This window comes from Ctenopharyngodon idella, chromosome 20 (genome assembly GCF_019924925.1).
Source record: "Ctenopharyngodon idella isolate HZGC_01 chromosome 20, HZGC01, whole genome shotgun sequence".
Taxonomy (NCBI): domain Eukaryota; kingdom Metazoa; phylum Chordata; class Actinopteri; order Cypriniformes; family Xenocyprididae; genus Ctenopharyngodon; species Ctenopharyngodon idella.
Genome location: NC_067239.1, coordinates 27608369 through 27624421, shown reverse-complemented (window position 1 = coordinate 27624421; position 16053 = coordinate 27608369). Strand labels below are relative to the sequence as shown.

General features: G+C 37.4%; 1 protein-coding gene across 15 annotated transcripts in view; it reads left to right on the top strand.

Annotated features, from left to right (window-relative positions):
• mark3b (MAP/microtubule affinity-regulating kinase 3b) overlaps nucleotides 1-16053 on the top strand; it is a 70163-nt gene that overhangs the window by 30115 nt on the left and 23995 nt on the right. For 14 of the 15 annotated variants that reach the window (XM_051873956.1, XM_051873965.1, XM_051873966.1 and 11 more), the window contains exons 4-6: nucleotides 4680-4728; nucleotides 9874-9939; nucleotides 10059-10129. In XM_051873956.1, coding sequence (XP_051729916.1) covers nucleotides 4680-4728; nucleotides 9874-9939; nucleotides 10059-10129 — 186 coding nt within the window. The remainder of the gene's footprint in view (nucleotides 1-4679; nucleotides 4729-9873; nucleotides 9940-10058; nucleotides 10130-16053) is intronic. The other variant, XM_051873964.1, reaches the window with a different exon arrangement.

Genomic DNA, 16053 nt, shown 5'->3' with positions numbered 1-16053 from the left:
TGCATTTAAGTAGATCATAATAACATCATTTTTAATAGTGTTTTATAAGTTCTTTTTATTGTGAGACAATAGTTTGAACTACTTGGGTAGCATGATTAAAACTTTTAAATCACTTTTTAGGATTTCAAAAAAAATAATGCCATGAATAATTAGTTAATTTTAATTCTTATCGTACATAGTGATTCTTATTTTATATTTTTCTCATATTTTTTTCTCCTAAACACCTAAATGTGTCAGCGATGAGTGTTTGTTTTACACTCCCAGCAATGTGCTGTGTTGACATCTAAACAGGAAGCTCTGGGTGGCCTTTCGCAGTTTGTCATTCCCATCTCCAATACTACTGATGACTCATCGCTTATGATCCGCTGATGATGTTAAACAGCTGATGTTCCACCTCAGAGCAGCTCCGTTCTAGACGCCATGCCTGTCTACGTCTGGATGGCTTCCGCTCATTAGCGAAGACCTCGCTCTCTTTAATTAGCGTTCTGTAATTTGTGGCTGCGGGCTGAAACTACTGCTGTGCGGTCTTTTCTACAACATGTGCTCCCAGCATCTCGCTTTCTGCATGTCATAAGGAAAAGCCCTAGACCGTGGTCTCGGTAATCTGTTTTGCCAGTTTAAACACCATCAGCCTGTTATCATTTCTTTCTTTTTTTCTTTTTTTTTTTTTGCTACTTTAATATGTTTTAAAGATTTAGGCCTGGTTTCACAGACAGGGCTTAGATTAAGCCAGGATTAGGCCTTAGTTTAATTAGGGCATTTTAGTAGCTTTTATAAATGTGCCTGGTGTGCATCTTGAGACAAAAAAATGGCACTGACATAATTTAAGATATATCAGTACAAGTTACTTTTAGTTAAGACAGCTCAAATATGCATTTTAGTCTGGGACTAGCTTAATCCTTGTCTGTGAAACCGAGGGTTAGTGTTTTAAATTTAATTAAATATTTCAATATTGTTGTCATATCATCCAGTCAGTGTTAATACTGTTCAAAACTCTTAAATACACAAAAGAATTCTTGTTTTATTCTTGAGTCAGACAAAATTAAATTCAGTCAAATTTAGTGAGTTCATTCGGGAAAGAATTAGCAAGTCTAATTCAAACAGAAACTGATGAGTTTGTGAATTTTTATGACTCATTTGTTAAAGGCATAGTTCACCTAAAAATTATCCCACTCACCCTCAAGCCATCCTAGTTGTATATGACTTTCTTCTTTCAGCCAAACACAATCAGAGTAAATAATATCCTGGCTCTTCCCAGATTTGTAATGGCATTGAATAGAGCCCGAGTTTTTGAAGCTCCAAAAAGTGCATCCGTCCATCATAAAAGTAATCCATACAACTCCGGTGGGTTAATAAATGCCTTCTGAAGTGAAGCGATGGGTTTTTGTAAGAAAAATATCCACATTTAGCTCCTCTTCTCATATATCGAAGATTTCTTTAAAACGTCTAATTTTAGACTTCTAATTTTTGACCGGCATTTTGTTTTGCTCTGTCCTAAGTCATACGTTAGGTCAGAGGTCACCCTTCCTCCGAAACTCGACTCTCTTTTGAACGCACATACGGCCGTTGCCGAAAGCCAGTGATTATAGTTTATAAAGTTTTAAATATGGATATTTTTCTTACAAAAACCCATCGCATTTATTAACCCACTTGAGTTGAATGGATTACTTTTATGATGGATGGATGCACTTTTTGGAGCTTCAAAATCTCGGACACTATTCAATGCCATTACAAAGCTGGGAAGACGCCAGGATATTATTTAAAGTAACTCCAATTGTGTTTGGCTGAAAGAAGAAAGTCATATACACCTAGGATGGTTTGAGGGAGAGTAAACTATGGGGTGATTTTCATTTTTGTGTGACTATTCCTTTACTTCAGTAAAGGGTTAAACATGCTGATTCGAACAGAAACTGATAAGTTTGTGAGTCTTTTTGACTTATTCATTACCACTTTGATAATTTAGTGAAGGACTCATACTGACTCTCATTAAACTCACGAGTTCTGGGGTCTTTTTAGCGGATTCACCATTTTGATAGATTTGGGGAGTTAATTCAGTGGAGGGTAATCATACTGATTCAAACATACATTTGTGAGTCTTTTTGGACAATTCATTACTGCTCTAATAAATACAGGGAGTTCAGTGAAGTATTCGTCAGGCTGATCAAACGAATAACTCATGAATTTCTGAGTCTTTTGGCTGATTCATTTCAAGAACCGGCTCATGAATTGTAATATTGTATCACACTAATTTTTCTGTACGGCTGTTTTGAGAGCAGCCAACGAAGACATTGTAATGTGTTACAGACATGTTATGTTGCCTTTATTTACTTATTTTGTCTCATCACATATTCAGTGAAGTCTGCATATTTGAGTAAAATATGATTTCTTTTGCTGTGGCGCTGTAGATTCAGCAGCAGCAGTAAAGCGGAGCTATCTGTGTGGAAAATAAACTGCACAACGGCTGTATGAACAGATTGTGTTACCACTTTTCATGCTTAAAGTCACAGGCTGTGTATACTGCTAAATTTAGTCTTTTACGCTCTGGCCTATTTAAATGAGATGCCATTATTTAGATCTGCCGTGCTCGGGGCGGCTACTGTACTGCGGCGCTGGGGTTCAACGGCCACAAACGTACACTTTGATGTCAGCTCAGGTTATTCTAGAGTGCCTGACCGTGTCCACATGTTCTGATGTGTGAGAAAGCATGTTTGTACTAGTGCTTTAGTATAGATTGCTGGGTTCAGAACATTGCTGGCTGACTAAGAGCCTAATTAGCCCTGCACTCAGAGGCGGGTATTGATTTTCGGTAGTTTCTTTTTGTGCAATGACTACTGACTATTGAACTCTGTGAAATGGACACACAACGTTTTGTACCTTTCACTCTTTCTCATGCTTTCAGTCTTTTCGTATGTGACTGCACGCGTCAGAGTGACGCACTGGACTTTTGAAAATAAATGGGGATGAAAGAATCAGAAGACTGGAGTAAACAGATATGTGGCGATAACATAAAGAGAGAAAGATGGAATAGGAATAGTATTCTCAGTCAATTCTGAATGGTGCACAAGCTTTGAAGTGGTTCCCACCAGGGAGCCTCAACAAACTTCCAAAGAGGCATCAAGATGACTTAAATTTATTTAAAATGAGACAAAACAGGCATTAAAATAAGTTAAAACAACTGAAAATCAAGCTATTGTTTAGTATTTGGTTACTTTTTTTAACAAAAATACATATTTCTATTTATGCTATGCTCTAAAATATTTTATTGGGTAGAGTTGGGGAGCCTTCAAATATTGTTTTGGACAATGGGTATGGAAAATTATTTTTCGCTGAATCGAACAACGAGTGTACTATACCTTTTCTTAATGTTTCCACATATTATTTTTGCCTGCTGAACGATAAACCAAAAATCCCATAGACTTACTTTAAAGGGAGGATGTTGAGCTGTTTTTAGATACCAGAAATTCAGAATATCAGAGACTTGGTGGTGAGCTCTTTTGACCCAGTAAGAAACTACCTAGCAACCACATAGAACACCTTAGCAACTGCCTACACTACCATTCAAATTTTTAGGGTCAATAAGACTTTTCAATGTTTTTGAATGAAGTCTTGCTCACCAAGGATGCATTTATTTGATCAAAAATACCATAAAACAGAAATATTGTCACATGATCCTTCAGAAATCATTCTAATATTCTGATTTGGTGCCCAAGAAACTTTTCTTTTTTATCAATGTCAAAAACAGTTGTGCTTAAAGGGATAGTTCACCCAAAAATGAAAATTCTGTCATTTATTACTCACCCTCATGTCGTTTCACACCCGTAAGACCCTCATTCGTCTTCGGAACCCAAATTAAGATATTTTTGATGAAATCTGAGAGGTATATGACTTCAAACTTAATTTTATGAAGCAACGAGAATACTTTTTTGCGCAAAAACAAAACAAAAATAACGACTTTATTCAACAATATCTTCTCTTCTGTGTCATTCTCATACATTGTTTACATCCAGCGCTTCCAGGTTCTACATCAGAACGCCGACTCATTATTGGCCGGCTCCTGCATCAGCATCACACGCATACGTCGTGCTGCTCACGTGATCTGCTTTGGCCAATACTGAGGCCAATACGCTTCATAAAATTAAGGTTGAACCACTGCAGTCACGACTGTTTTAGCAATGTCTTTACTACCTTTCTGGACTTTGAAAGTGGTGGTTATAGTGCTGTCTATGGACGAGTCAGACACCTCTCGGATTTTATCAAAAATATCTGTGTTTCGAAGGGTGTTATGGTTGTGGGACGACATGAGGGTGAGTAATTAATGACAGAATTTTCATTTCTGGGTGAACTAAGCCTTTAATATTTTTGTGGAAACCATGTAACGTTTCTTTTAAGATTCTCTGATTATTAGAAAGCTCAAAATAACATCATTTATTTGAAATAGAAAACTTTTGTATTATTATAAAAATCTTTCCTGTCACTTTTGATCATTTTAATGCGTCCTTGCTTAACAAAACTATTTATTTCTTTCAAAACAAATCTTATAGACCCCCAAACTTTTGAAAGGTAGTATACATCACCCTAGAATTGGGACTGAGTTTTGCACACCACTTTTCATCAGTGAATGTAAAAAAAAAAAAAATCTAGCTCATCCTCATAATTTTTCTTTTTCTTTTCTTTTGCAGCTCTTCAGGGAAGTAAGAATAATGAAGATTCTAAATCATCCAAATATTGGTGAGTTGTCCTACAGTAATCTGTTTTTAGAAGCTCGCTCTCTCTCTCTCTGTAGAGGGGTTTGGGAATGTGGCACACAAAGCGGACTGTAGTGGAGGCCTCTCTAATCCCCTGTGCAGGAACTCCCTCTGCTTTTCCCAGAGCCGCCACACCGCTCCTATTCAGACAGCCGACCGGCTCCTCCCGGCAGCACAAAAGCACTCCTGTATGCCTCTGTGTGTTCCATTGTTGAGCATCCATCATCTGACGGACTGCACATGCCTCTCCTCCCCCCTCCTGTCTCATGATGTCATCTCTGTGTGGCCCCTCACTCACCCCAATACCTTTATTGCCCCTCAGCGACCCCCATCTGCCATTCCCGGACATGAGCAGGTGTTTGTGTTCATGAAAGACCCTTGTTTCCTATTTTAATATATGTAGTTTTAGCTCTGGATGCTGACTCTTCACTAAATCTTGTAGCACCAAGCCAGTAAGATAAAAAAAAATAAATAAGGAAATTAATACTTTTATTCAGTAAGGATGCATTAAATTGATTAAAAATGACAGTAAAACATCATGGTTTCCACAAAATATTAAGCAGCACAACTGTTTTCAACATGGATGATAATACGAAATTTTTCTTGAGCACCAAATCAGCATATTAGAATGATTTCTGAAGGATCATGTGACACTGAAGACTGGAGTAATGATGCTGAAAATTCAGCTTTGCATCACAGGAATAAATTACATCTTAAAATATATTAAAATAGAGAACAGTTATTTTATTTCACAATGTGACTGTTATTATAAAATTTTTAAATATTGATCAAATAATTGCTTTTGTGAGCATAAGAGACTTCTTTCAAAAACATTTTCTGAAAGAAAACATCTTACCAGCCCCAAAATAGTAATGACAAAAATAGTAAGTGTGCTATTAAACATTGTTAAATTAAATAATATGCAAAATTAAATAAGTGGCTTTTCTTTTGCCACTATATTTTATACAAATTAAAATATGATTTAATAAATTCTTTTTTTTATTTCATTAATGGCATTACTTTTCTTTACTTAGAATTAAAAATAATTCTGTCGCAAAACTGTATGCAGAACAGAATCTTGTCTGTAGAATAATAGAATAAATAGAATAATTGTTGCAGCCCATTTGAAAACCCCTGTTTGCTTCATTATAAAACGGTGACCACATAATAAAGATATATATTTTCAATCAAACGTTATATGCTCCAATCACACAAGGCTTTGAGCCTGCAGAATGCCAAGCTAGACAACTTCTAAGTTTGTCCAAAAGTTTAGGCTGTGACCTTTTAATTGTTTGTTGATCAGGTGAATTTGCAGGTTAGAGTTCACACAAATGGTTTGGTATTGCATTGGATAACAATGTCTTAGCTTACGTTTACAGTTAACCTTGTTTGCATGTGCTTCAATCTAAATGGATTATGAAACCAATGGAAGGTTTGCAGGAACTCTTCTTTCACTGTGACTTCACAAAATACCTTATCGTTTCGCATACAAATCACTGTTTTAAATCATTTTGTTAAAAATCTTGTGTATAGTGTTTGTGAGACTGGGAGAACTTTGTTTGGCAACACATTTGATGAGATCTATTTTTCAAAAAGCAGTATTTAACTAAATATTTATTTCACTACAAAAAAGGACCTCTGGGAACAATACAGTACAAATTGTTTCTTTCAACCACTTCACTGAAACAAACCATCCAAACGAACTGATCTGCAAAAAATGAATCAGATTCCCAGCACAGGTGAAAGTGTTTGACGCATTGTCGGGAAGATAACGTGTTACCAGCGAGTAGGAGGGAAGGTAATTGTTAACTCCCAGCTACGGCCCACGCACTTCCTAACCTTTCTCCCTTCATTCAGATTTTACCTCTGTCAGCCTCCTCACATAACCTCTGTATCTCAAAGACAGCCTTTCTCCTCACTCGCCCCTCATTTGATCGTCTTTCATTTTCGTTCAATGAATGTAGAGCATCTTTCCAGGAATTGGGAAATGCAGGGGTTGTCATGACAATGCTTGCTTCCGCTTACACATGCGATGCCCTTTGCTATTATCAGCACGGACTGTGGCGGTACATGCTCGGGTATCGTCTCCTCCTGCCTGTCCTTGGGCTGTCGAGAGTACGCTGTCTGGTCACGCGTTATCACTGCCCCAGGGATGACCTACTTTTTTTCCTACTCTCGCAAATGAGGGAAAAAGGCGGAGTGGTTTGCCAGAAGTGGATGTGGGTGGCGTTGATGTGGATCTGGTTGTGTCAAACGGGGAGCCTGGCACAATCAGGGCAGAGCTAAATGAAAGCGCTCGCCCTTCTGTTGTTCCCAACCGGCATAGTTATTTTTGGTCCGTTGAAAAATTTCTGTAGACATATTTGAAGAATTGTTATGCAGTTCTTGTAATCTATCAATCATGCCTGACAAGCTCCAAAAAAAAAAAAAAACCTCCCATTAAAGTTGACCATACTTTTTTTCTCACTTTATTAAGTCTTCATAAGTGTTCAGAAGCCATTCAATAGCTTTTTGTGAGAAACAACTGAAATTAAAGTCTTTATTCACTGATGCGCTTAGTCATGCCAACAGTACACTTTTTCAGCAGCCTTGGTTTCAGAAGTATTTTTCCATTCATTTGTCCATGAACTCGTGAACAAGACCCTGAGGTACTTGAACTCCTTCACTTGGGGCAAGGACTCATTCCCTACTCGGAGCAGGCACATGGTTTCCTGCTGAGAACCATGGCCTCAGATTTAGAGGTGCTAATCCTCATCCCAGCCGCTTCACACTCAGCTGAGAACCGATCCAGTGAGTGTTGCAGGTCTTGGACCGATGATGCCATCAGGACCACATCATCTGTAAAAAGCAGTGATGAGATCCCCAGCCCACCAAAGGGGACAATGGAGCGGGAGATTGGCTGGAGAATCGGAGCAGCGGTGGCGGTACTATAGTCGCTTTACCGCACCATTGTGATGAAAAGAGAGCTGAGTCGTAAGGCAAAGCTCTCGATCTACCGGTCAATTTTTGTTTCTACCCTCACCTATGGTCATGAAGGCTGGGAAAAAAAGAACTAGATTGCGGGTACAAGCAGCCGAAATGGGTTTCCTCAGGAGGGTGGCTGGCCACTCCCTTAGAGATAGGGTGAGAAGTTCGGCCATTCGTGAGGAGCCGCTGCTTCTTTGCGTTGAAAGGAGCCAGTTGAGGTGGTTCGGGCATCTGGTAAGGATGCCCCCTGGGCGCCTCCCTAGGGAGGTGTTCCAGGCACGTCCAGCTGGGAGGAGGCCTCGGGGAAGACCCAGGACTAGGTGGAGAGATTATATCTCCACATTGGTCTGGGAACGCCTCGGGATCCCCCAGTCAGAGTTAGTTAATGTGGCTCGGGAAAGGGAATTTTGGGGTCCCCTGCTGGAGCTGCTGCCCCCGCGACCCGATCTCGGATAAGCGGTTGAAGATGGATGGATTTTTCCCTATAGGGATTCCTGAAAAATCTTTATTAAAGAATTATCAGCCATGAACCAAACCAACCAGCTATGAGGTGAATTACATTAATACAAACTTTGATATGAATCAAAAAATATTTGGAAATCGGACAAAAAGACAAGACTGTGTACTTATGTAAGTATGTTTTTAAAAGAAGCCTCGTCTGCTCACCAATGCTGCATTTATTTGACTAAAAATACCAAAAAAAATCCAGTAATATTGTGAAATATTATTACAATTTAAAATAACTGTTTTCTATTTGAATATATTTTAAAATGTGTGATTTATTCCTGTTATGATTCTTCAACATCATCCATCACATGATCCTTCAGAAACATTCTAATATGCTGATTTGATGCTCAAGAAACATTTATTATTATCAATGTTGAAAACAGTTGTGTAAAAAAAATTCAGGATTCTTTGATGAATAGAATGTTCAAAAGAACAGCATTTATCTGAAATAGAATCTTTTGTAACATTATAAATGTTTTTACCTCACTTTTGATCAATTTAATGCATCCTTGCTTGATAAAAGTATTAATTTCTTTCCAAAAAAATTAAAGAATTTCTTACTGACCCCAAACTTTTGAACGGTAGTGTATAATGTTACAAAAGCTTTCTGTAGTTTATATAATATATAACATAACCTGACAGATTTATGGTGACCTATTTTCAGAATAGATGAAGTTTTGTTACCGGATCACTAAAGCTTTAGTGCGTGTTTGTGTAGAGTCGGAAGTCAATCATCGCTGTCACAGAAGCAGAGCGCTGCCTTCACTGGCATTTACAGTGTTACTAAATTTAGTGTGCATGTTGGGAGTACATGTTTGATGTTGTGTGTCGTCGGGTACTGTTACTTAAACCTGGCCCGTCACTCACATTTCAAACAGCGTTCAGTTACTGTAACGTTTTCATGGCATATGTCTGTGCAGTTGTAGCTCTGCAGGCACACTGTGAACTGAATTATATTTCAGCTCATTTATATGCTTTAAGAGAAACAATGATTAAAATGTTGAATCAAAAGGTTTTAGAAAATACTATATTTTAGGAAGAAATGTCCAGGTTATATTCCAACCTAAAATCAAAAGAATAAAGTTAACAGTTAAATTTGTTAATTCATTAGGTGTAATGAACTGCATTTATTAATGCAAGTTAATGTTAATTTCTACAATTTGACATTCTTAACATTGCAAACTGTATAAAAGAACGTTAGTTTATTATGAGCAAACATGAATTTAACAGTGAACAATAGCATATTTATAAATTAACATGACTGTTGAAAAGCAATATTTAAAAAAAAAAAAAAAAAAAAAATTATTTAGCAAGGATGCAACTTCCTATTCATTATTGTTTCCACAAAAATATTAAGCAGCACAACCGGTTTCAACATTGATAAAAATAAGAAATGATTCTTGAGCAGCAAATCAGCATATTAGAATGATTTCTGAAGGATCATGTGACACTGAAGACTGGAGTAAAGAAAAGTCTGAACATCAGTAACCAAAATCTTTTACTGCGCTGCATCCACAAAGACAGACAGCTGTCATATTGGCCTGCAATACAAACAAAAATGTATTTTGTGCACTCAAGTCAGAACAATAAAACCAGCAGGATAATGATCATTGATTTTAATGATCAATGTCTCTTTCTCTGTCTCTTTCTACAGTAAAACTCTTTGAGGTCATAGAAACAGACAAGACACTTTATCTGGTGATGGAGTACGCCAGCGGTGGTGAGTTTGATGAAGCTAATGTGACTGCTTCTTATGTTATGTAATCTTGTGCAGACAAGCCCGTAATTCTACATAATGAAGCATATGAAACTGAGAATGTGCGTCTCTTCTCTCCACAGGGGAGGTGTTTGACTACCTCGTAGCACATGGACGCATGAAGGAGAAGGAGGCCAGAGCTAAATTTAGACAGGTACAGTACTGCAGTGTGCTCAATACAACCCTGTCCCGCCCTCTCGCTCTCACCCGGGCCGCCCTGCCCATTCACATGGCTCTTGGTTGCCATGGAAATGGCAAGCTGTGAGCTGCAATTGGTTGACGCTTGTGTGATTGGCGGTTGATCCTGTGTGAAGGGTTTCCCAGTGGGTTGAATGTGTCCCATATACTCGACTTTTGGTTTGGGGTCAAAAACTAATTATGGTTTGAACAGTTTAAGAACCACTTGTGGAAAACCACAAGCCCTCGTCAAAACTAATTTGCTGACATTACAGTAGTGTCAGAATCTGAGAATTTCGGAGTGTTTGAAATGGGATAATGCAATTTTTTCATTATATTTACTGGGCATATTGTGCATGTTTTCTCTATGCATAGGATAGGATACCAAATTTCGACAAAGTCCTCGGTATTCAGCAAGAAACCCCTAAACCAGACAACAATGCATTGCACTCAACTTGATTTCAAGTGTGACCAATCAAATGTATCTATAATAACAGCAATTTGATAACATCCAGGGTTTTTCCTGGGTCAAAAATGGTCTTCGGTGGTGACAGACATGGTCATCCACACAAACAGTAAAAAGTGCCCTACCCACGTGATCTGCGAGCCCAATACTGACAATAAAGTACCCGTCACTCTCACTGTAATTCTTTCTTGCTAATCTGTGATTTCATAGCTTTGTAAGAGAAGATGCTTCTTTGCTAGACCTGAAAATTATTTTGGGATGTATAATAATAATAATTAATAATCAGTATTAAAAAGTAGCATTAAAAAGTTACTTTAACTAATAATATAATTTTCTACCATATACAATTGAATGCACCTAGCTAACAACAACTTGCTTTGTTCTGGTTTCACCTCACTCCAGTCTAAACTAACTGATTTTATAGGTAGGCCTAATTTACTACACATTGTCATTTAAATAACCTGAAAATACTGTGGATTATTAAGGCTAATTTTACTAACCACTCTTGCTAAATGGGGTAAGCACACTTATGTTCTCATTTCAGAGTTGTTCGAGTAAATGATTCGTTATAGACCGTGTGGACAGATCAGTTGTTTTCATGATTCATTCATGAAATGAGTCATTAGGTCGCAAATCAGACGTGGACGCGTTGCGTGCGAATCACGACTGTTATTAGGACATCGCAAAAGATTTGTCAACACAGAAAACACTTCATCACTGGATAGGATTTTCTTTTTGTTTACTGAAAGTGTGGTTTATGTCAGCTGCATGTGCGGGACGCCTGTCAGAGAAGATGAGGTGATGTTCTTTAGAGGACTATTCACACCCAGCGGTTATTCAGGAAAAACATTCTCCGAATGCGCCTCGTGAAACATGAATTCGGTCTTCCGAACTTTTAGCATCGTGTTAGTTGATTTCGATTATTATGTGCGAGGTAGAGAGAGAGCAAAAACCGTGCTTACTTTGAAGACAGAGAGAGTTCGTGCGCACGAGGGAGGAGCTCTCTGCTCGTTCTGTCCGTCATCTGCATCACTAATAAACAACTCTCAATAACTGATCAAATAAGGCTTTGGCAGAACAAAAATTTGTTTTGGCGGCCGCCAAAAAATTTTCAATGTAGGAAAAACCCTGACATCTCTTTCTTGACTCATTATTTGACTAGAAATTTGAAATTTATGGCATTTGTACACAAATTTAAATGAGATGTTATTCTATTAAAATAAATATCCCTATATATTTTCATTATAATGATCTGAAGCTACTTCCTAAGTTAAACACTCAACATAATGAGACAACAATGTGGCTAATAGCTGCTTTAAAGTGCCTCTATTATGCTTTTTCAAATATTACTTTCATGCAGTGTGTAATATAGCTGTTTGTGAAAGTGTTAAAGACCTACATGACAATGTAACAAATCTGCATAATGCCAGCCTGTTGTCTTCATTGGCTGCCCACGAACACTGTAGTTGTAGCTGAGGCCTGGAAGAGTTTGGTTCGTGCTGTCTCTGTTTTCAGTGCTGCAAATCCACTTTGCTGCACTTTAAAAGGATGAGGTCTCATGCTGTAATTGATATAGTAAAACCGACGCCATCGTTACTGTTCATATCACTGTGTATCAAGCGCTGAGGAATCCTACGGAGCTGAGATGGTCCTCACTCATCTAGATCCAACTCCTCCCACTTTACGTATCCCTAAACCTACCCGTCTCCACACCCTGGTTCTAGATCCAATTCCTCCCACTTTACATATACCTTAACCTACCTGACTCCGCCCCCTGGATCTCGAATGTTCTGCAGTGAGGGACTACTGACAGATTGGGCCACTTGACCAATCAGAGCAGAGTAGACTAATCACAACAGACTGGGCCATCTGACCAATCAGAGCAGAGATGTTTTTGTCATTTTAATTATTTTTAAAAAAATATATGTACATAGTTTTGATTAAGTTATTATTATCATTATTATTAACCAAAAAAAAATTATTATTATTTATGTGAGTTGAAGCCGTTATCAATGTCCTAGATTATTTATATTGTTCTACATAAAGGTGGTCACGTTTTATGGTTAAGATCACTTGACCAGCCGAATACTCACTTTATTCGTAATAATCCCATAAACGTTTGGTTGTGGAATAAATTAATCATGGTTGATAAATACATACAGTGATATTAGTAGCTGTAAGCTTTTACTTTAGCATTTACTCAAATGTGCCATCAACAAAAAACATCTCCAGGTGTTTAGTGCAGTGAGAGAGCTCTAATGAGACGGTCACCCACTGACAGCATCATTTGCTCCTTTTAATTACCCGAAGACCCCTCTCAACCTCCCTCCTTCCCAATGCGACCCATTGGTCTAATGGACGGGTACGGTGGGTTAGCCTGCAGCTGATGCAGACATCTGTAGTCATAGAGATGGGGTCTCCCTCTGGCTCCCTCCCTCCCATCCTCCTCTCCTCCATCTGAGCCCTCTGCTGCTGTGGAGACAGCTTATCTGGGTCAGGCATGAAGCACCGCTGAGATTTTTGAGCGGAGCAGAAAACGAACAGATTCTTCCACCAGCCAGAGAAAGAAATGGTAATCTGCCCCTCTATCTGATGTCTGGGACACTATCCATGGATAGAGCTGCATGAATATTAAACAGTATCAAGAATGTTATGAGAAGAGAAAACCACAATGATAATGAGCTATAATTTGGGAGCATTACACAATATAAAAAGTAACATATATATATATATATATATATATATGTATATGTGTATATATATATATATATATATATATATATATATATATGTTTCTTTTGGGGGAACTAAATTATCTCCTACTTTAGAGTAGGGTCTAAACCAGCACTATAGGAACTATCAGTGACATAAGTGTACGTTTATTGGTCAAACGCATGTCAAACACCGGCACCCAGCATTTTTAAAAAGCCGTAAAAACATATTTACTTCACACACATGGAAAACAGCGATAATGGCATTTACCTGCTGTCTGCGGGGTTGTGTTCTTTTCTCAGCCTCGATGATATGTAATACTGAAAGTTGTCATAGGAAATTTCGTCTCTTAGCCCTACTTTTTGCTCTTTCAGTCGCATAAATTAATGCGTTTACATTCCATCTCTGTTATCACGAAATCCACGACACAACAAACAGAGCTCCGTTCACGGCATCTTCCATCCAAATGCTGCGCTTAAAGACGTCGCTGTCAGCCGCTTCAGAGTTCCTATTGCCGGTGCGAATGCAACCTGGAGCATGGCCCGTGGGAGAAATTAGTTCTCAGGGAACTATCCTAGTGGCTAGTTCCTATAACTGAGTTCCTAGAATTATTCAGTGCGAAAGCCCCTTATAAAATAGATTTTTTTCTTAAAACTTAAACTTTAAAACAATCTTCACATAAACCCATACTAATAAATGTCACATTTACCTGTGTCCTTCAGTATATCTGGGCTCAATTTTTTCTGTTGGCCCAGTCAGACCGGTTCAGATTTTTACTTGCCCTGTAAAAATGCACAAACGTTATTGTTTGCATTGTTTTTGACCCATATAACCTTGGAAAAGATTTTCAGGTAGGTCAAAAAACTGAATACTCAAACAATGCACAGTCTTCACTGCATAAATTATAACTTAAATATAGATTAATCCTTATTAGGGATGTAACAATATCAAAATCTCACGATACGATAATATCTTGATATGAAGTCCATGATACAATATTTATTGCAATATTTAAAAAAAAAAAAAAAAAAAGATAAATGAAGACTTTGTCAGTTTGACTAATAACATTAACTAAAAATGAACTGCATTTCTACACCATTCATTAATCTTTAACGTTAATTTCAACATTTACTAATACATCATTAGTTGTATTTGTTAACATGAGTTAATGCACTGTAAACTAACATGAACAATATGAACAGCTGTATTTTTATTAACTAACATTAACAAAGACTAACAAGTACAGTAACATGTATTGCTCATGGTTAGTTCATGTTATTTAATACATTAACTAATGTTAACAAATGAACCTTATTGTAAAGTGTTACCACAAATTCAACACAAATTGGATTCATAAAGATGTCACTGTTTCTGAAAGAATGATTCAGTGATACAGTTTTAACAGTAATTTGTTGCCACCTAGTGGCGTAACAATGCAATCGATATATTAGTAGAAGCATTTTCAAAAGGTGATTTATTCTGTTTGATCGGTAACGTAGACAACCGCGTTTATCTGAATAATACACCTTTGTATACTTCTGTGATAATTGGAATATTTGTACCAGAAATGATACTGTGTGTTTGAAAAGATTGTTTGTGAAGCTGTTTATATCTAAATATGACAACTGTTCTCTAGATCAGATTTGAATCTCGCAATTTTATTTTTGTCAAAGGTTTAATATAGCCTACACGGGCGAATCGTTGTCATTTAGGAATTAGATCATGGGTGATGAAATCAAGAACGCGATCTTTTAAAGATTAAGAGTGCAGCTTTGTGCACCTCTCTCTCTCTCTGCATTGATATCTGACGTAAATGAGTAGCGCAAGGGCTTTTCAGTGCATTCATTGTTATAATATTCATGAGGTGAGACATCCCTATTAAAGTATACGCTCCTTGCACTTTGTTCTGGATAAGAACCGGTTCTCGGTTCCCAACCCCTTTACCACTTCCCTCTGTTCTGCTCCAGTGGGCTTAAAAAAAAAAACTACACTTTTTGCCTGGAAGACATATTGTTTCATACAGTCGTGTGACCACGATGATATCGAGACAATTTTGCTATCAAGATACCACGATATTGATAATACCGTTACATCCCTAATTCTTATTAAAGCTGCAAAAGTTATTCAGTCAAAAGGAGTGAGTGATTTTCTCTTTTTCTTTTGTTATTTGATTAACATTAATGACAGACAGCAACACGTTTATTAGGCTGCTGTCACTTTAAGACCTGCCACACACCTGGTGCGGATCTGACACGCATCCCATTTTCTCACAACTCTTTAGGTTCATTTAAGTCTGCATTTATCTAATTTAAGACTGCTTACAAGGATACAAGGATACTCGAAAAAACAGGCCTTGCATTTTGGCATAATTTTGTGTGTTTTTGTCCTTTCAAACACTGTCTGAAGCGGCTTTCTGTGCAAGTCGTTTATTGCATGCATTAACGCATTAATTTTGACAGCCCTAATATATATATATATATATATATATATATATATATATATATATATATATATATATATATATATATTAATTTTGACAGCCCTAATATATATATATACATACACACACACACATTCAGGATTCTTTGTTCAAAAGAATAATTATTTTAAATCGAAATCTTTTGTAACATTATAAATCTTTACTGTCACTTTTGATCAATTTAATGCTTTCTTGCTGAATAAAAGTATTAATGAAAAAAAAAAATCACTGACCCCAAACTTTT